At 43.9% G+C, this 20713-nt stretch overlaps 1 protein-coding gene across 1 annotated transcript in view; it reads left to right on the plus strand.

The window, feature by feature from the left end:
- The window catches only part of grik1b (glutamate receptor, ionotropic, kainate 1b), a 33929-nt gene extending 27100 nt beyond the window's left edge, over positions 1-6829 (plus strand). Inside the window, exons 9-15 of the mRNA XM_072691367.1 lie at positions 51-164; positions 249-452; positions 1095-1318; positions 3151-3269; positions 3512-3729; positions 5421-5646; positions 5736-6829. Of these exons, the coding sequence (XP_072547468.1) occupies positions 51-164; positions 249-452; positions 1095-1318; positions 3151-3269; positions 3512-3729; positions 5421-5646; positions 5736-6025 (1395 nt within the window). The 3' untranslated portion in view covers positions 6026-6829. The remainder of the gene's footprint in view (positions 1-50; positions 165-248; positions 453-1094; positions 1319-3150; positions 3270-3511; positions 3730-5420; positions 5647-5735) is intronic.
- Positions 6830-20713: the final 13884 nt, after the last annotated feature.

The raw sequence follows: 20713 nt of genomic DNA on the forward strand, positions 1-20713 counted from the left end.
AAGGGTGTAAGCGACGTTTACAGCGTTGGTGACGTGGTGCTTTATTGTAGATCGGGGTTTGGAACACCAATCTGGGGCTTAATCTGACGGACAACGTCCGAGACAAGACGACTAACATCACGGACTCGATGGCCAACCGGACCCTAATCGTCACCACTATTCTGGTAAGGAGCTTGGTGCTATCTTTGTGGAACGGTTCCGAAACGGACTGACGGATTGTGTAACGTGGTAACGTGTGCTCCTGACAGGAGAACCCGTACGTGATGTACAAGAAGTCTGACAAGCCGCTGTATGGGAATGACCGGTTTGAGGGCTACTGTCTGGACCTCCTGAAGGAGCTCTCCAACATCCTGGGCTTTTCTTACGAGGTCAAGCTGGTGTCGGATGGCAAGTACGGAGCCCAGAACGATAAAGGCGAGTGGAACGGGATGGTCCGCGAGCTCATAGATCACGTAAGTCTGAACAGTGGGCCTAGTACAGTTCTGCTAGCCACTGTCGTAGCCAACTACATAGCAACCACCTAGATTACCATAGCAGGCACATTGCAACACCATGCAACAACCACCCATGAGACGATAGCAACACCATGTCAACCACCTAGCAACCATTGAACAACTACGTGGCAACCACCTGGCAATACCATAGTAAGCACACAGAGTACCATAGCAACCATGTTGGAACACCATAACAACTACCTGTGATACCATAGCAACCACTAAAAAAACACATAGCAACTACCTAGCAACACCATAACAACCACCTATGATATCATAGCAACCAGCTGGAAGCGACAAAACAACTTCATAGCAACCACCCAACAGCCATCTGGAATACCAGAGCAACCACATGGGAACACCATAAAAATCACCTGTGATACCATAACAACCACCTGTGATACCATGCTAACACCTTAGTTACCACTAAACAACTACATAGCAACCACCTAGCAACACCATAGCAACTACATAGCAACCAGCTAGCAACACTATAACAACCACCAAGCAGAAACACTAGTTTCACTCTAGTAACCATATAACAACCACCTGGACATGGAAACCATGAAATTCACTGCTGCTCCGGTCGGTTCGCTGCAGGTGGCGGATCTGGCCGTGGCTCCCCTCACCATTACCTACGTGAGGGAGAAGGTCATTGACTTCTCCAAACCCTTCATGACTCTCGGTATCTCCATCCTGTACCACAAGCCCAACGGCACCAACCCGGGCGTCTTCTCCTTCCTCAACCCGCTCTCGCCCGATATCTGGATGTACGTGCTGCTCGCCTGCCTCGGGGTCAGCTGTGTGCTCTTCGTCATCGCCAGGTAAATACAGCTTCAGTTCTTAAGCCCCCCCAAACCACTGCAGTTATGCATCTTCCACAAACACTCTCGACGGGTCTCTGGTATCTCCGAAATCACCCTGAAATCGATCATAGGAATCCAAACCGGGAAAACTTTAACCTTTAGCCGAGACGTAAGCGCTCTCCGTCTCACTTTAACGCTGTGATTGGCTGCGCTCCAGCTGTAAATGCATGCAGGATAGCCATTAAAAGGTTCCTGGGTCTGCGCCCGGTGATTTGGCACAGCAGCGCATCTAACCCAGCGCTAATGGCTCCGATGGACTCAGCAGGGTGTGAGGTCTGCGCCCGGCATGACTGACGTACTGAGAGCCTTCTGTCAACACACGTCTGATCTATCTTCTCTTCTTCTCAAAAGTTTTAAAAGTGTTCAGTGCTTTAAAACCACACCTAAATCACTTCATGTTGTTTTTGGGATATTTTTTGGGGCTAATTTTAGTCATTTTTGCAGAGTCTTGATGATGTTTATGTGGCGGTTTAACCAGTGGTTAATAACCCTCCTTAAAGAGACCTACAGTTGTGGTCAGAAGCTTACAAACAGTCTTTATGGACATGAAATTCATGGCACTATTGGGCTTTCAATGATTTTTATGAAATGACAAAAATATACGGACAGCACACCTTATATTTGGTTACATGTCCCTCAGCATGTTGTACCTTGACCAAAACCTTTTGGTAACCTTCAACAAGCTTCTGGCAGAATCCTGGTTGGACATTTGACTCTTCTTGGACTGATAGAGTTCAATTAAATTTGATGGTTTCCGGCCACAGCTTTTAGTCAATAGGGTTAAGATCAGGACCTTGGGAAGGCCATTCCCAAAGCTCAGTGATAGCCTTGCTTCATCCATTCTATTCCACAACCACCTTGTTCTGTTGAAACATTCAACTGTGTCCAGGTTTCAACCGTCTAGTCGATGCTTTGAGATTATGCAGAAGGATTTCAACCTTGCTACAGTTGCTACCACCACCACCATGCTTAACAGTTGGTACAGTGCAGTGTACCAGTGCTTCCACTGGCAGCAAAACAACCCCAGACCATGATACCACCACCACCATGCTTAACAGTTGGTGCAGTGCAATGTACCAGTGCTTCCACTGGCAGCAAATCAGCCCCAGACCATGATATTACCTCCACCACCATGCTTAACAGTTGGTACATTGCAATGTACCAGTGCTTCCACTGGCAGCAAACTAGCCCTGGACCATGAGGCTACCACCAACACCATGCTGAACAGTTGGTGCAGTGCAGTGTACCAGTGCATCCACTGGCAGCCAAACAGCCCCAGACCATGATGCTGCCTCCACCACCATGCTTAACATTTGGAGCAATGCAATGTACCAATGCTTCCACTGGCAATAAACCAGCCCCGGACCATGATGCTACCACCACCATGCTTAACAGTTGGTAAGGTGCAATGCACCAGTGCTTCCACTGGCAGTAAACCAGCCCCGGACCATGATGCTACCACCACCATGCTTAACAGTTGGTACAGTGCAGTGTACCAGTACTTCCACTACCACCACCACCATGCTTAACAGTTGGTACAGTGCAGTGTACCAGAGCTTTCACTGGCAGCAAACCAGCCCCAGACCATAATGCTACCACCACCATGCTTAACAGTTGGTACAATGCAATGTACCAGTGTCGTTAGAGTGGGAAACCACAGAAATGTGCAGGCCAGGAGGTTCTCCAGGACCAAGGTTGGGAACCACTGCTGTAAACTATGACTGAACTGAAGAGCCTCAGTCTTCTGTATGAGATTAGATCATTGGAGGTGCTCTCTAATCTGTTTGCAGATTCACTCCTTATGAATGGTACAACCCCCATCCCTGCAACCCGGACTCTGACGTGGTGGAGAACAATTTCACTCTGATCAACAGCGTCTGGTTCGGCGTCGGAGCCCTCATGCAGCAAGGTATGATCTTAATCCAGGACTGTCTGAAGGACATTCACAGGAGATTAGTGGAAACACATAACTGTTATACAACCAGTGGAAATCCTGGTGGTGCTCAGACAGTCCTCACTGCTAACCTAGCCGGCTAATACATCAAGCTAATTCTGAATGTTCTTCTGTGTTAGCCAGTTAGCATCCTGAAGCTCCGCCCACCTTCGAGAGACAGAATCAGAATGGCAGGTTGCGTGTTTTTTCCCCCGCAGGTTCGGAGCTGATGCCCAAAGCCCTGTCCACCAGGATCGTTGGTGGCATCTGGTGGTTCTTCACCCTCATCATCATCTCCTCCTACACAGCTAACCTGGCCGCTTTCCTCACCGTGGAGCGGATGGACTCTCCCATCGACTCGGCCGACGACCTCGCCAAGCAGACCAAGATAGAGTATGGGGCAGTGAGGGACGGCTCCACCATGACCTTCTTCAAGGTCAGAACACAGGCACCTGCTATCTGATATCTAAGAGAGAGAGTGAGAGACAGAGAGGGGGGGGGGGGCAGTGAGAAGAGAGAGAGAGAGAGAGAGAGAGAGAGAGAGAGAGAGAGAGAGAGAGATGAGAAAGAAAGAGCAAGAGAGGGCAGAAAGAGAGAGAGAGAGGAAGAGGGGCAGTGAGAAAGAGAGAGAGAGAGAAGAAAGAGAAAGAGAGAGAAGAAAGAGAGAGATAGAGAGATATAGAAAGTGAGAGGTAGAGGGAGAGAGGGGCAGTGAGAAAGAAAGAGTGAGAGAGAGGAAGAGGGGCAGTGAGAAAGAGAGAGAGAGAGAAGAAAGAGAAAGAGAGAGAAGAAAGAGAGAGATAGAGAGATATAGAAAGTGAGAGGTAGAGGGAGAGAGGGGCAGTGAGAAAGAAAGAGAGAGAGAGAGGAAGAGGGGCAGTGAGAAAGAGAGAGAGAGAGAGAAAGAGAGGGGAAAGAGAAAGAGCAAGAGAGAGATTGGAGAGAGAGATAGAGGAATAGGGAGAAGGCAGTGAGAAAGCCAGAGAGGAAAAAGAGAAAGCATAAGAGAAAGAGAGAGCGAGAGAGAGAAAGAGAGAGAGAGGGGAGAAAGAGAAAGAGAGAGAGAGTGCAAAAGAGAGATAGGAAAGAGAGGAAGAGGGAGAGGACATTGAGAGAGAGAGGAGAAAGAGAAAGCGAAAAGACAGAGAAAAGAAGTGAGAGATCTTGGAAGAACAGATAGAGAGAGGAAAAGGAAAGATAGGAAGAGAGATAATGATGGAGAGTGAATGGGAATAGAGAGAATGAGGGAGAGAGAGGGAGAGCTACAAAGAAAAGAGAGAGAGAAACAGAAAAAGCAGAGAGAGAGAGAAGGATAGAGGGAGCTATACAGGAACGGTCAGTTGGAAAGGTTTCTTATCTGGGCTGATAATCATGAAGTGAGGAGCAGACAGGGATTTGTGCTCAGCCACCATTGTAACACACACACACACACACTTACACACACACACACACACACACACACACACACACACTGGCCCATTTGGAAAGTCAGCTGTGGGATTAAAGCTGCAACATTGAGGGCAGCAAAGTTTACACTCCTTCACCCTCCTTCTCCCTCATACCTTAACACACACACACACACCATCCTCCTGCTCCACCCACCACAGACAGACGCAGTCCACCTACTGGACAGATGTCTGTGGACAGAGGGGACAGAGGGCCCGTATCCACTAACACTGTTACAATTTTAAAACAGCCCGACTATGGAAACTGACCACCACCCAGTCCATACAACCCATCTGTAGAAAAAGACCACCCCTCAGTCCATACAGCCCATCTATAGAAACTGACCACTCCTCAGTCCATACAGCCCATCTGTTGAAAAAGACCACCCCTCAGTCCATACAGCCCGACTATGGAAATTGACCACCCCTCAGTCCATACAGCCCATCTGTAGAAAAAGACCACCCCTCAGTCCATACAGCCCATCTATGGAAACTGACCACAAAAGACGACAAATTTACATACACCAGCCTAATTAGCCTACAGCGGGTTAGCCCCGCCCCTTCAAACTATATATGCATATATACGGCCTGCCTTTTGAATGAGTGGCAACTAAGGGCAGCCAATCAGAACCGGGCTCATTGACACATACCAGTTCTATTGGCTTTCTTCCATGCTTTGCAGAAGTCAAAGATTTCCACTTATGAGAAGATGTGGGCGTTCATGAGCAGCCGCAAGAACACAGCGCTCGTGAAGAACAACCGCGAAGGCATCCAGCGTGTGCTGACCACCGACTACGCCCTGCTGATGGAGTCCACCAGCATTGAGTACATCAGCCAGAGGAACTGTAACCTCACCCAGATCGGGGGGCTCATAGACTCTAAGGGATATGGAGTGGGGACCCCTATCGGTAAGATCTGGAATAATATAAAATCCGATAACGTGTGTATCGTTACACCCCTAACCGAGAGCGTTCTCGCTTGGTTTGCTCTTCTCCAGGTTCTCCGTACCGGGATAAGGTGACCATAGCCATCCTGCAGCTGCAGGAGGAAGGGAAGCTGCACATGATGAAGGAGAAATGGTGGAGAGGAAACGGCTGCCCGGAGGAGGACAGTAAAGAGGCCAGTGCTCTCGGGGTGGAGAACATCGGTGGAATTTTCATCGTTCTGGCCGCTGGGCTGGTGCTGTCCGTCTTCGTGGCCATTGGAGAGTTTGTGTACAAATCCCGCAGAAACCTGGACGTGGAGGAGGTCAGCGTGGGTCAGTGTGAGTGGCACAACAAGTTCTGACAGACAGAAAGTGTCCAGAGCCGTGGACACTGCGACCTACTCACAAAACGTTCTTCTCACCGTTCTTTTACGCGTCTTTCTAAACGGTTTCGGTTCTGGACAAACAACCTGTGGAGCAAATGCGCTGTTGGTTTCAGCTTTGGCTGCCCACAAACTGTCCGTGCGACCAGCACTGGGAATATAGCCAGACTGCCCAGCGGGACGATGCTTACATAGCAGTTTGAGCAACTGAGAAATGTAATATTTTCGTAGAATAGTTTCTATCCTCATAGTTTCCATTAAGACGAGAGAAACTTGGACATTTTCTTCTCTTTTCCCGAAGATTTCTTTCTCAGAAGCTCTGAGATAGTCACAGCCTGTCTCTTTAAACATGAAGGAGGTTCTTTTGTGTTGACCCAGTGGATGTGAGCCACTAAATTTCTATATCAATAACATTTCATTTGAAAAGGTAAACATTACATACTACGTTTTATCAATTCAACCGTAGACGCTGTTGAGGTCCAGGTGTCGTTTTGTCAAGGTTTTGTTAGATAATTGAACTCTGGAAGCGTCAGTTTTGCTCCTTTTCTCTTATCTCACTCCGTTACACAGAAGTCATCATTTCCTTCTATCGTTTTCTCAGTGATGTCTGCTTTTATGTTGCCTGACGTTGAAGGATATGCTTGTAAATGCTTGTTAGTTTAAAAGTTCATGTTTCAGACATTTCATTTCCTTATTCTCATTTATTTATTTTTGCCTCCCCCAATTCTATATTGTTTTTCTGTATGTAAGATTTTTGTTTGTTTGTGTGTGTGTGTGTGTGGACGGCTGTGTAATATGTGTTCTCACTTGAAATCTTGCCATAAAACATCTAATTCCCCCTTTTTGGTCCTCTTTAATTCTGTAATTCTGTAACAGTCAGAGAGCAATGAGGTAACATCACGGTAAGTAACATGGTAATATCACAGTAAATAATGTGGGCTCATGACAGAGAGCAATATGGTAACATCACAGAGAGTAATGTGGTAACGCTGTAAAGAGTAATGCTAAAATGACAGAGTAAGTAATGTAGTAACATCACAGAGAGTAATGTGGTAACATCACAGAGAGTAATGTGGTAATGACAGAGAATAATGTGGTAACATCACAGAGAGTAATGTGGTAATGACACAGTAAGTAATGTACATTTACATTTACATTTACATTTACGGCATTTAGCAGACGCTCTTATCCAGAGCGACTTACAAAGTGCTTTGCTATTTACCCAAGAAAACCTTCGCTAGTTAGAATAGACTAATACAAAAGATACCTCTAAGCTTGGACATTGCTAAACACAATACAATAAGGCGACCATAGAACTATTCGTCCAAGTACTCTCTGAAGAGGTGGGTCTTCAGTCTGCGTTTGAAGACAGCGAGCGACTCGGCCGTTCGGACATCCAGGGGCAGCTCGTTCCACCACTTTGGTGCCAGGACAGAAAAAAGCCTGGACGCTTGTCTTCCGCGGATTTTGAGGGATGGCGGGTCAAGCCGAGCCGTACTTGAAGCTCGAAGGGCTCTTGGTGCGGATCGGCTTTTGACCATTGCCATCAGATACGGAGGGGCTGGTCCGTTCTTGGCTTTGTAGGCCAGCGTCAGTGTTTTAAATCTGATGCGGGCGGCTACAGGAAGCCAGTGGAGAGAACGCAGCAGTGGAGTGACATGGCTAAATTTTGGGACATTGAAGACGACCCGTGCCGCTGCATTCTGGATGAGTTGCAGGGGCCTGATGGCGCGCAGAGGGAGACCAGCCAGAAGAGAGTTGCAGTAGTCAAGTCTGGAAGTGACGAGAGACTGAACAAGGACCTGGGTGGCCTCTCTAGAGAGGAAGGGTCGAATTCTCCGGATGTTGTACAGGAGGAATCTGCAGGACCGAGTTACGTTTGCAACATGACTTGAGAACGATAACTGATCATCCATCACTACACCAAGGCTTCGGGCTTCAGTAGAAGGAGTGACCAGTGAGTTCTCAAAGGTGATGGCAAGATCGTTTCTTGGTCCAGCAGTTCCCGGGATGTACAGCAGCTCCGTCTTGTAGGGGTTGAGTTTGAGATGGTGAGCCGCCATCCAAGACGAGACGTTGGCGAGGCATGCTGAGATACAGGCAGAAACCTGTGTGTCAGACGGTGGGAAAGAGAGCATGAGTTGAGTGTCATCGGCGTAGCAGTGGTAAGAGAATCCATGAGAGGATATCACTTTACCAAGAGAGTGAGTGTACAGTGAGAAAAGAAGGGGACCAAGAACTGAGCCTTGTGGAACGCCAGTGGAGAGACTACAAGGAGCGGGTAATGTAATATCACAGAGAGTAATGTGGTAACATCACAGGTAACATCACAGAGAGTAATGTGGTAATGACAGTAAGTAATGTAGTAACATCACAGAGAGTAATGTGGTAATTACACAGTAAGTAATGTGGTAATATCACAGAGAGTAATGTGGTAATGACAGTAAGTAATGTAGTAACATCACAGAGAGTAATGTGGTAATGACAGTAAGTAATGTGGTAACATCACAGAGAGTAATGTGGGGTCATCACAGAGAGTAATGTAGTAATGACAGTAAGTAATGTAGTAACATCACAGAGAGTAATGTGGTAATGACACAGTAAGTAATGTGGTAATGACAGAGAATAATGTGGTAACATCACAGAGAGTAATGTGGTAACATCACAGAGAGTAATGTGGTAACATCACAGAGAGTAATGTGGTAATGACAGTCAGTAATGTGGTAACATCACAGAGAGTAACATGGTAACATCACAGAGAGTAATGTAGTCACATCACAGTAAGTAATGTAATATCACAGAGAGTAATGTGGTAACATCACAAAGAGTAATATGGTAAGAGTAATGCTGAAATGACAATGAGAGTAATGTGGTAACGTCATAAAGACTAATGCTGAAATGACAATGAGAGTAATGTGGTAACATCACAGAGAGTAATATGGTAACATCACAGAGAGTAATGTGGTAACATCACAGAGAGTAATGTGGTAACGTCATAAAGAGTAATGCTGAAATGACATTGAGAGTAATGTGGTAACATCACAGAGAGTAATGTGGTAACATCATAAAGAGTAATGCTGAAATGACATTGAGAGTAATGTGGTAACATCACAGAGAGTAATGTAACATCACAGAGAGTAATATGGTAACGTCATGAAGAGTAATGCTGAAATGACATTGAGAGTAATGCGGTAACATCACAGAGAGTAATGTGGTAACATCACAGAGAGTAATATGGTAACGCCATAAAGAGTAATGCTGAAATGACATTGAGAGGAATGTGGTAACATCACAGAGAGTAACGTGGTAACATCACAGAGAGTAACGTGGTAACATCACAGATAGTAATATGGTAACGTCACAGAGAGTAATATGGTAGCGTCTTAAAGAGTAATGCTGAAATGACATCGAGAGTAATGTGGTAACATCACAGAGAGTAATATGGTAGCGTCTTAAAGAGTAATGCTGAAATGACATTGAGAGTAATGCGGTAACATCACAGAGAGTAATATGGTAACGTCATAAAGACTAATGCTGAAATGACATTGAGAGTAATGTGGTAACATCAAAGAGAGTAATGTGGTAACATCACAGAGAGTAATATGGTAACGTCATAAAGAGTAATGCTGAAATGACATTGAGAGTAATGTGGTAACATCACTGAGAGTAACGTGGTAACATCACAGAGAGTAATGTGGTAACATCACAGAGAGTAACGTGGTAACATCACAGAGAGTAATATGGTAACATCACAGAGAGTAATATGGTAACGTCATAAAAAGTAATGCTGAAATGACATTGAGAGTAATGTGGTAACATCACAGATAGTAATATGGTAACGTCATAAAGAGTAAAGCTGAAATGACATTGAGAGTAATGTGGTAACATCACAGATAGTAATATGGTAACGTCACACAGAGTAATGTGGTAACATCATAAAGAGTAATGCCAAAATGACAGGGAGAACTTGAGCTTGGCTTTATCTGTGTAGCTTTCGGTGTTACAGATCCCACTTGTTTAATGAATTGTTGAACAGCAGTTAAATCCTCCCCCAAAAGCCCCCCTCAGATGCCACCCAGCTCTACACAGCAGGCTTCCTCTTGCTCACCTCCTTTTCACATATTCACCAATTTCCATATAATTAACAGACACAGCTTCAGGCTGAGGCCCATCAAAGCGCTGGTGCTGTAGTGGACTCCGGAATTATCCCACGCAGAATGAAACCCTGATCACATGCAGGTCAAAGAGCCCCACTCTCAAACTAATTTAAGATTACACTCCGCAAATACAGTCCCACCGAACAGCTAGCTTCCTTTCTGCTCGCGGACCGCAGTAGCTTACAGCAAGGGCTTTAAGCAAAGACAGGCTTCAGGAGACAGACAATTCACCCCAGAACTACCTCAAACCATTTCAAATTAGAGAAGGCTAGACTGCTAGCACAGTGGTCGTTAGCAAAGAGACTTTTAGCTAATAGAAGGTTAGCAAAGGGCAAGAAGACAATCATCAAACGCGCCCTCCCCCGGGGCGATTCCGAGCCGCCGCCCACAGGCCCAAATAAGGACTTCCTGTTTGTTTCTGGTGATTCATTGTTCATGCGCTTCACCTGGGACTGGGGGTATTTTGGCAGCCTCTACACTATTGTTCGCACCCTAGACTTGAACCATCTGGATCTTCTAGGTCGCCATAAGGTTCCTCGCACGTTTTCGGTGTGTTCAGGTCAGCTCCGGTGCTTTACCCACGTTCAGGAGTAGATCTCCCTGCTATTCACGCATCTAGCGAGGCTCGCTCGCTTCCTGTCTGGATTCTCAGGCGACCCACGCTCGCGACACATGCTCAGGGTCAGGTTAGGTCGGCCTTGCCGTTTGGTCTAGCGGCTGGTTCCCCAGCTCTTATGTGACGAGCTCTGCTCTAGTATCTGTTCACGTTAACCCCCTATCGCCCAGGCCCTGCCTGTAGGATTTAGTTCTAGTGCCCGTTTTGTTTTTCCCTCGTTAATCTCCCCTTCATGCCTGCTGAGCTCCCAACTCCTCCCAGTCCCAGGTTTGTTATGTTCGCCTTTTTTTGTTGGCACGTTTTAGTTGTATTGACGGTTTTGCCCTCTGTTTGCTACCCCTTGTGTTTGTTTTGTTAAATAAACCCTCTTGCATCGAATTCCATCTCTGCGAGTGTTCATCCCTTCACGTCTGGCCTAACACGCCATGACACCTAGCAAAGAGATGCTTAGTAAGAGACTGTTAGCAAAGAACTGGTTAGCATAAAGACAGCTATCCCAGTTAGCACAGTGATGGTTAGTAAAGAGACTCTTAGCAAATAATTTTGAGGCCATCGGCAAATAGAAGGTTATCAAAGACATTTTAGTCAAAAAGATGGCTAGTAAAGAGACGGGTGGACCTTTAGCACAGTATTGGTTAGCAAAGGCACTGTGGGGACATGATGGTTAGCAAAGATAGAGCTAGCAAAGAGATGCTTAGCACAGTGATGGTTAGCAAAGAGATCTTTAGCAAATAGCTATTCAAAGATGTGCTACCAAAAGATGGCTAGTAAAGACACAGGTAGACTGTTGGCACATTATTGGTTACCAAAGGAGCTGTGAGGAAAAAAAGTGGTTAGCAAAGACAGAGCTAGAAAAGATAGAGCTAGCAAAGAGGTGCTTAGCACAGTGATGGTTAGCATAGAGGCAGTTAGCAAAAGAGATCTTTAGCAAATAGGTATTCAAAGACGTGCTACCAAAAGATGGCTAGTAATGACACAGGTAGACTGTTGGCACAGTATTGGTTAGCAAAGGCACTGTGAGAGTCAGCAAAGAGATTCAAAATAGCAAATATTGGGTTAGTAATGAGACCATAAGCTAATGGAAGGTTAGCAAAGGGACGGTTAGTCAAGAGACTGTGAGGACACAGGTGGTTAGCAAAGAGAGACTTGCAAACTAGCAAACATCAGGTTATCAAAGACACAGTTAGCAAAGAGATTTGTAGACTGCTGGCACAGAGTTTTAGCTAATAGAAGGTTAGCAAAGGGCAAGACGACAATCATCAAAAGGGGACTAGCAAAGATGGAGCTAGCAAAGAGATGCTTAGTAAAACACTGTTAGCAAAGAACTGGTTAGCATAAAGACAGCTATCCCAGTTAGCACAGCGATGATTAGTAAAGAGACAGTTAGCATCGAGACTCTTAGCAAATAAAAGGTTAGCAATGAGACCATCGGCAAATAGAAGGTTATCAAAGACATTTTAGTCAAAAAGATGGCTAGTAAAGAGACGGGTGGACCTTTAGCACAGTATTGGTTAGCAAAGGCACTGTGAGGACATGATGGTTGGCAAAGATAGAGTTGGCAAAGAGATGGTTAGTATAGAGACAGCTAGACTGTTAGCACAGTGACAGTTAGCAAAGAGACTGTAGTCGAAGAGACAACTAGCAAAGAGACATTTAGCAAATAGAAAGTTATCAAAGACACTGTTAGCAGAAATATGGCTAGTAAAGGGACGGGTAGACTGTTGGCACATTATTGGTTACCAAAGGAGCTGTGAGGGAAAAAGTGGTTAGCAAAGACAGAGCTAGAAAAGATATGCTTAGCACAGTGATGGTTCTCAAAGAGGCAGTTAGCAAAAGAGATCTTTAGATACCTAAAGAGGTATTCAAAGACGTGCTACCAAAAGATGGCTAGTAATGACACAGGTAGACTGTTGGCACAGTATTGGTTAGCAAAGGCACTGTGAGAGTTAGCAAAGAGATTCAAAATAGCAAATATTAGGTTAGCAATGAGACCATAAGCTAATGGAAGGTTAGCAAAGGGACGGTTAGTCAAGAGACTGTGAGGACACAGGTGGTTAGCAAAGAGAGACTCTTAGCAAACATCAGGTTATCAAAGACGCTGTTAGCAAAGAGATGGCTAGTAAAGACACAGGTAGACTGTTGGCACAGAGTTTTGGGTTTGTTTTTTTTTAGCAAAGACGTAATTAGCAAAGAGATGGTTAGCACAGACTAGATTATCAAAGATTTTGTTTGGAAACAGGTGGTCAGTAAAGACAGTTATTAAGGAGATAGCTAGGAAATGAGATAGCTAGGTAGTTGTTATTGGAATAGATGTGGTTTCAGCCTTGTGATTAAAACTGTGCCCAATTAAATAAATATTTAGGCTCATAGCAAACTAATCAATTGATCATGGAAACAGATGTTAGTTTGCAGCCCTACAATGAAATCGTATCCAATTAATCAAGGCCACAATAAACCGATTAATCGATTATTGGAATAGATGTGGTTGCAGCCTTGTGATTAAAACTATATCCAGTTAATTAATCACTCAAGATCATGACAAACTGGTTGATTGATTACGAGAGTTAGCAAAGAGACTCAAAATAGCAAATATAAGGTTAGCAATGAGACCATAAGCTAATAGAAAGTTAGCAAAGGTACGTTTTTTTTAGTTTTTTTTTTATGCTGCTGAAGTACCACAATTAATAAAGTAATTCACTAAATAGTACTAATTATAATGAATTCAGTGAACTTGCTTCATCAGTTCCTCAATCAGTTACATCAACTCTGTCCTGTTCTGCGCTTTGCTTTAGTTTGAGAGTGTTAATCTGTGTTTACGTTAAATTCCTTTTTTTTAACCAAGTTTTAACTAACTAAATCCAGACGCTGACAATCCTAGAGGAGTGTTTGTCTTCTGGAATCTATAAAGACATTTTTATATTTCAGTTTTTCACAAAACATCTCCAGTGTGTGGAAGTGGAAGTGGGCTGAAGCTGTGGAGCATCTCTGCTTCTACGCAAACCAGAGGAGCTTTCTCCTAAAGCCTCAAAGCCTGGCTGGGTAAGCATCACCATCTGCTTAGAAAACACCCACCCCAGCAGCGGCCCACCGAGAAACTTCACATTAGATATGTGCGCGCACACACACTGCCAATACTGTCACTGGATGTGTGTGTGTGTGTGTGTATGTGTGTGTGATAGTGATACACACTCCTAGGTAAGCCTGTCTTGTACAAGAATAATCTGTGCAGGTGGAGGAGGCTCTAACTCGACTCAAAATGGAGATTTAGGCTTATTTGCTTGTGGTTGCCAGTCATTTTCCAGAGGATTTCAAACAGAGTGGGCTGTAAACTCCAATACGTGCAGTAACTCACCCAGCATCCTAGCACCAAAGCAGCAGTGTTGTAGCCCTTTGATGACAAGCACAGGGCTGTGGCAGGGTTGCCAGGTCCAGCTAAAATTTGACTTAAACCCCACCTTCCAGAAGCTGAGGCCCAAAATGTGTGTCCCGATGGAAATGTTTGAAGAAACTAGTCTATTAACTCAAATTACTGGTGAACATTGACATTAAATGCTTGGGTTGTCAGCTAATTAGCAACGGGATCAATATATGCATTCATAAGAGAGCAATCAAACTGGTGGATGTGGTACATTTAGACGTATATGCATTTTTAATTTGCATATAACTTTACATATTCATAAATCTTTACATTCCTATTGGCTGCTAACTGCTAACCTAGGCCTTATTAAAGTGCCATATGGTAACCTGTCATTTCTGGGCATATTTTCTTTTTAAAATAAAAAAAACTTTAATTTATTTTAACTGGACGCTACCCAACAAAAGTCCTGTTTCTAGAGAAGTATTCTTTTCTTCAAAGAACTGTCTACTGTTATGTTTACAATATGAATTATTTCATAATTTGCATAGTCAATCCATCCACATCGATTAATCGATAATTGAAATTCATGTGGTTACAACCTTGTGATCAAAACAGTATTAAATAAATCAATGCTCATATTACTCAATAAATAAATTATGGAAACAGGTGTTAGTTTGCAGCCCTATAATGAAACTGAATCCGATTAATTGAAGCCACAATAAACCGATTAATCGATTATCGGAATAGACCATAGTTGCAGCCTTGCGCTGAAACTGTATCTGATTAATCAATTACTCGAGATCATAACTAACTAACTCATCGATTATGAAAATCATTAATTGTTGTAGCCCTACAATGACACTGTATTCAATTAATCAAAGCCACAATAAACCGATTAATCGATTATTGGAATAGATGTGGTTTCAGCCTTGTGATTAAAACTGTACCCAATTAAATGATTATTTAGGCTCATAGCAAACTAATCAATTGATCATGGAAATAGATGTTAGTTTGCAGCCCTACAATGAAACCGTATCCAATTAATCAAAGCCACAATTAACCGATTAATCGATTTTTGAAATATATGTGGTTGCAGCCTTGTGATTAAAACTATATCTAATTAATTGATCACTCAAGATCATGACAAACTGGTTGATTGATTATGGATGTTGTTGATAGGAGTTGCCATCCTACAATGGAACCTTGTCCGATTATTCGATTCGTATATTTTACATTCTGTAAAGACAGGCTGACTTTTCTGTTTGTCTTGTCTGTCAATTAGGCCTTCACAGTAACAAGCTGGATGCAGTTCCTGTAAAATCTCTTCACACACTATGACTTTATCCTGTCTTTGATTATATGAGCACCGTAACTAAAGTGCTGAGGGCATATGTTCCCTTCAAACACGCCCTGCTACATAAATCACCCAGCAACCGGCCGGCTGAGAGACTTTAATGAAAACATTAATCAGACCCATCCATAGCAGAGCTCAGATCAGATCAGTGCGATTTCGATCTGTTTCAGCCACGGTGATCAGCCCTATCAGTGCAGGTCGACAGAAGCTAAATAATGGAAGTGTTGTATTACAGGCAGGCAGGAAATGATTGGACATCTGATATGCGCTGGAATAATAACAGAAATGACTCCCACTCGCCCCGATCCAGCAGCAGATACTAATCATCCTGTGCTGATGATGCACTCAGTGCAGAGTTACGAGGGTGACGAGTTTGGGCACTGAACAGGAGAGTCTGACTGGCTCTTTAAGAAAGTTGCACCCAACAGCTATTTCCATAAACGATTAATCGCTTTATTTCGCCTCTGAGAAATCGATTAATCGGATACTTTATCACTTGCTGAGTCAACCATTATCAACCATTTTCATAATCAATTCATCATCATTATTATTATGGCTTTCATTAATCAATTAACCAGATTCAATGTAGTGATGCTTCTAACAATTATTTCCAAAAATCGATTAATCAGTTTAATATAACTTCAAATAATTGATGAATCGAATACTAAATCACTGACTGAGATTATCAACCATTTCCCTAATTGATTAATCATTGTTATTATGGCTTTCATTAATCAATTAATCTGTTCCATTGTTGGGCTACAACTATTTCCATATTCTATTAATCTGTATAGTTGGTTTTGAGAAATCGATTAATTGCATACTTTATCCATTGCTGAGACATCCGCAATCATCAGATCATTTACATAATTGATTCATAATTTATAGTGGCTTTGATTAACCAGATACTGTTTCATTGTAGCGATGCAAATAACAACAATTTCCATTACCGGGGCGATTCCGAGCCACCGCCCACAGGCCCAATTAAGGACTTCCGCCTTGTTTACGTTCATGTGTTTGGTTCAGTGAGTCGTTTCATGTTCATTTGGTTCCTGTGTTACACCTGGGACTGGGGGTACTTAAGAAGTCTCGACACTGCCATTCGGTGCTGAGAATTGAACCGTATGGAGCCCGGCTACTCACGCGTCAAAGCGAGTCTTGCTGGCTTCCTGTCTGAGGCCCAGGTTACCCACGCCCCAGCAGGACGACCCACGCTCGCGGCAGCACGCAGCAGTTACAGGTTTGGTCGGCCTTGCCGTCGTTTGTTATTGAGCGCTGCCCAAGGTTTTGGTTACGTTAGCCTTCCCCTCTGCCCAGGTGCTGCCTGGTGCTGCCTTTTGGTTTCTCCCCTGTTGATCTCCCTATACACATGTTCAGCTCCCGACTCCTCCCAGTCCCAGGTTTCTGTTCGCCATTTCATTTGCCACGTTCAGGTTTTTGTTGATCCTTGTTGTTCACGGTTTGCAGCTCTTTTGCCTCACTTGCCCCCTTTTGTTTAATCTGGTTGCTTTCATAAATCTGCTTGCTTTGACTCCATCTCTGCGAGTGTTCATCCCATCTTGATCTGGCCTAACACGCCATGACAATCGATTAATCAGTTTAACATCACAACAAATAACCAATTAATCGGATAATATGTCTCAGGCTGAGACTATCAAACATTTCCATAATCAATTAATCACAGTCATTATGGCTTTTATTAATTAATTCACCCGGTACTGTTTCATTGTGGGTGTGTATCGATCAACTATTTCCATAATCAAATAATCAGTTTAATATTAATTCAAATAATCTATTAATCGGATACCATATCACTCACTAAGACTTTCAGCTATTTGCATAATCGATTAATAATGGTTATTATGGCTTTCATTAATCAATTAACAAGGTATTATTTAATTATAGGGCTTCACAAACAAATAAATCTTTGTAGTTGTAGTTGTACTAATAACTGTTTCCATAATCGAATAATCGGATAATATGTCACTGACTGAGACTATCAATTATTTCCATAAATGATTCATCAATTAACAAAGTACTGCTTTAACAAAGGCTGCAATAAACAACTATTGCCATAAGTGATTAATTAATTAATAGTTTGGCTCTGAGAAATCGATTAATCGGATACTTTATCACTTACTGAGACTGTCAAACATTTATATAAATGATCTATCATGTTTTTTTTATCACTTTGATTAATCATATACTGTTTTATTGTAGTGATGCTTCTGCCAACCATTTCCATAATCAATGAATCAGTTTAATATCCCTTCAAATAATCAATTATTCAGACACTAAATCACTAAATCATTTAGGCTGCAACTAACAACTATTTCCATAACCAATGAATCAGTTTACTATGATTTCAAGCAATCTATCAATCAGGTTTAATTATTATACCACAGGAAGGCTGCAGCTAATGACTACTTCAATAATCAATGAAACCGTTCAAGTAATTGGACTCAAATGACTGATCAGTTAATCTGATATAAATAATTTCAACTACTCAGCCAACACCTCATGTGGGTCTCCTATGGGTGGAACATGGGGTCTTAGTGGGTTTGTACATGTGTATTTACTGGGACCCAGTTGGGCATCCCAAATAGGCCTTAATCTCACATGGGGCCCATGTAGGCCCCATATGACCCTGATGGGCGTCAATATGTGGGACACACATGGAAACTGTGGACCAAACTTTCTGGTTCCTAGTTGGGCGACCCCTACAGACCCTACATGGACATGTGATCTGGGTGGAAAGAGAGAGTGAGAGAAACAGAGAGGGAGGAAAGAGAGAGCAAGTGAAATGTCTAGTAAGAAGCATGTAGCGGAGGGCCGATGAGGTGGGGTGGTGTTGGGGATGGGGGGGTGGGGGGTTCTGTGTTAATCTGGCTGGGTAATGAGAGTTTAAGGGTTTGCGTTTCTGATGAATTCAGGGATTGGGACTTAAACTGCTTTCATTTTGTTCCGCTGGACTTTAATCTCCTAACCCTGCCGTCTTAATCAGAACTGGGAGCGGGATTATAATCCGCCGCGGAGCTTCGGCTGGATTAGGAGAAGCGACCTCGACTTGCAGCACATCTGCTTCCTCCAATCAGCAGCCGCCGTGTAGTGAGTATCTCCGTGTGGCGAGTCGGAGAGCGACCCCACATACCGGCGGTTCCTCTCGGGTGCAGCAGCCTTAACAGGCCCATATCTTACACTACCTTTAGGCTCCATGCCTACAGTTTGTCTGCTTCTAAGAACCAAAAACAACCAGAATTCATTCTCTTAATCCCTCAGAATGAAACGTACTGTGCCTTTAAGACTGATGTATGTAAATAAGCTCTGTTCTGATTGGCTGTCAGGCATTGTGCCTTATTCTAAAAGCTGTCTGGACTGAAACACTACTATAATTGCAGCACGTTTGTGTAATTAGGAATCATGCCTGTACACAGCTTTTTGACTGGACATCCATTTCTCCTTTTAAATACATCGGACACCATAGCAACCACGTAGCAACACTGTAGCAACCACCAGCGATACCATTAGAACCATATAGCAACATCCTAGCAACTGTGTGGAAAAACACTGCAGATAGTTGGGAAATTTTTAGCAATACTTGATCAACCATCTGGGATGCCACCTGTAACACCATAGCAACAACGTGGAACATCACTGCAACCACCTGGGGTATCCTGGCAACGCCACAGCAACAACCACAGCAGGACCTGAGTAACCAGCCGTGAGACCAAAGCAACATCCTAGCAATCACCTGGAACAACACTGTAATCACTTGGGATATGTTAGCAACACCACAGCAACTACCATAGTAACACCCTAGCAACCATCTGTAAGACCATAGAAAGGACCTAGTAATCACCTGGAACAACACTGCAACCACTAAGGATATCTTAGCAACACCACAGTAACCATCAAAGGAAACCCTGTGCAACCCTCTAGGATGCCAACGCAACACCGTAGCAATCACCAGAAACAACACTGCAACCACTTGGGATATCTTGGCAATACCATAGCAACTACCATAGCAGGACTTCAGCAACCACCTGTAACACCATAACAACAACCTGGAACAACACTGCAACCACTTTTGATATGGAAGCAACACCACAAAAACCACCATTGCAAGACCTGAACAACCACCTGATACACCAAAGCAACACCTTAGCAATCACCTGAAACAACAGTGCAACCACTTTTAATATCTTAGCAACACCACAGCATCCACTACAGCAAAACCTGAGCAACCATCTGGGATGCCATAGCAACCACCTACCAACACCCAAGAAAGCACATAAGATACCGCAGCAACTGATAAGCAAACGTCTGTGATGACACAGGAAATGTGTTGTTGTTGTTATGGTGTTTCAGGTGGATGCTCAAGTTCTGCTATAGTGGTCGCTATGGCATTGCCAAAATATCTTAAGTGGTTGCGGTATTGTTTCGGGTGATTCCCAGAATGTTGCTATGGCATCCCAGATAGTTGCTTAGGTGTTGCTAAGATGTCCCAAGTGGGTGCAGTGTTGTTACACCCTAGCAACCACCTAACTAACTTTTCGAGCTCTGTTAGTTATCGGTTTGTTTCACGGCGGGCCTGAACGCGGCTCAGCCAATCAGCTGTCAGAACCGGACTGATCTGCGTAATAAAAGAGTACAGATGACTCTGTTTGATTGGCTCAGCCTCGCGTGTGCTAATGACAGTAGCCGCGGGCTTCAGAAACACACTCATGAAAGGGACCGGCCTGCTTAAAATGCAGCCGGAGTGGACCGACCCCATTCAGCAGCTCCGCGCACACACACACATGGGTCAGTGCAATAATGAAGATCACACACACACACACACACACACACACACACACACACACTGAATAGAGTGAAACAGCGGCTGTAGCATCACTGTATGAGCAGGAGGTGAAGGGTGGATGTGGTGGACGAGCGCCGGCTCGGATTAAAAGTGTTTGATTTGTAAATCAGTCGCCCAAGCGAAATGTGACCGGACTGACTCAGTGACCGGGAGTGGGCTGGGACACAAGTGGGCCGACTCTGAGAGCCCTACTTGTTTTATTGGTTTAAAAGGACGCAGTCTGGGAGGGACACCCACTCTCCCTCTCACACTAAACTAGATATGATATAATAGAAGCTCTAGTGTCTGTTAAACTAGCCGTTAAAGGGCCGGTACCCTAGT

The sequence above is a fragment of the Salminus brasiliensis genome, chromosome 11 (assembly GCF_030463535.1).
Source record: "Salminus brasiliensis chromosome 11, fSalBra1.hap2, whole genome shotgun sequence".
NCBI classification, from domain to species: Eukaryota; Metazoa; Chordata; class Actinopteri; order Characiformes; family Bryconidae; genus Salminus; species Salminus brasiliensis.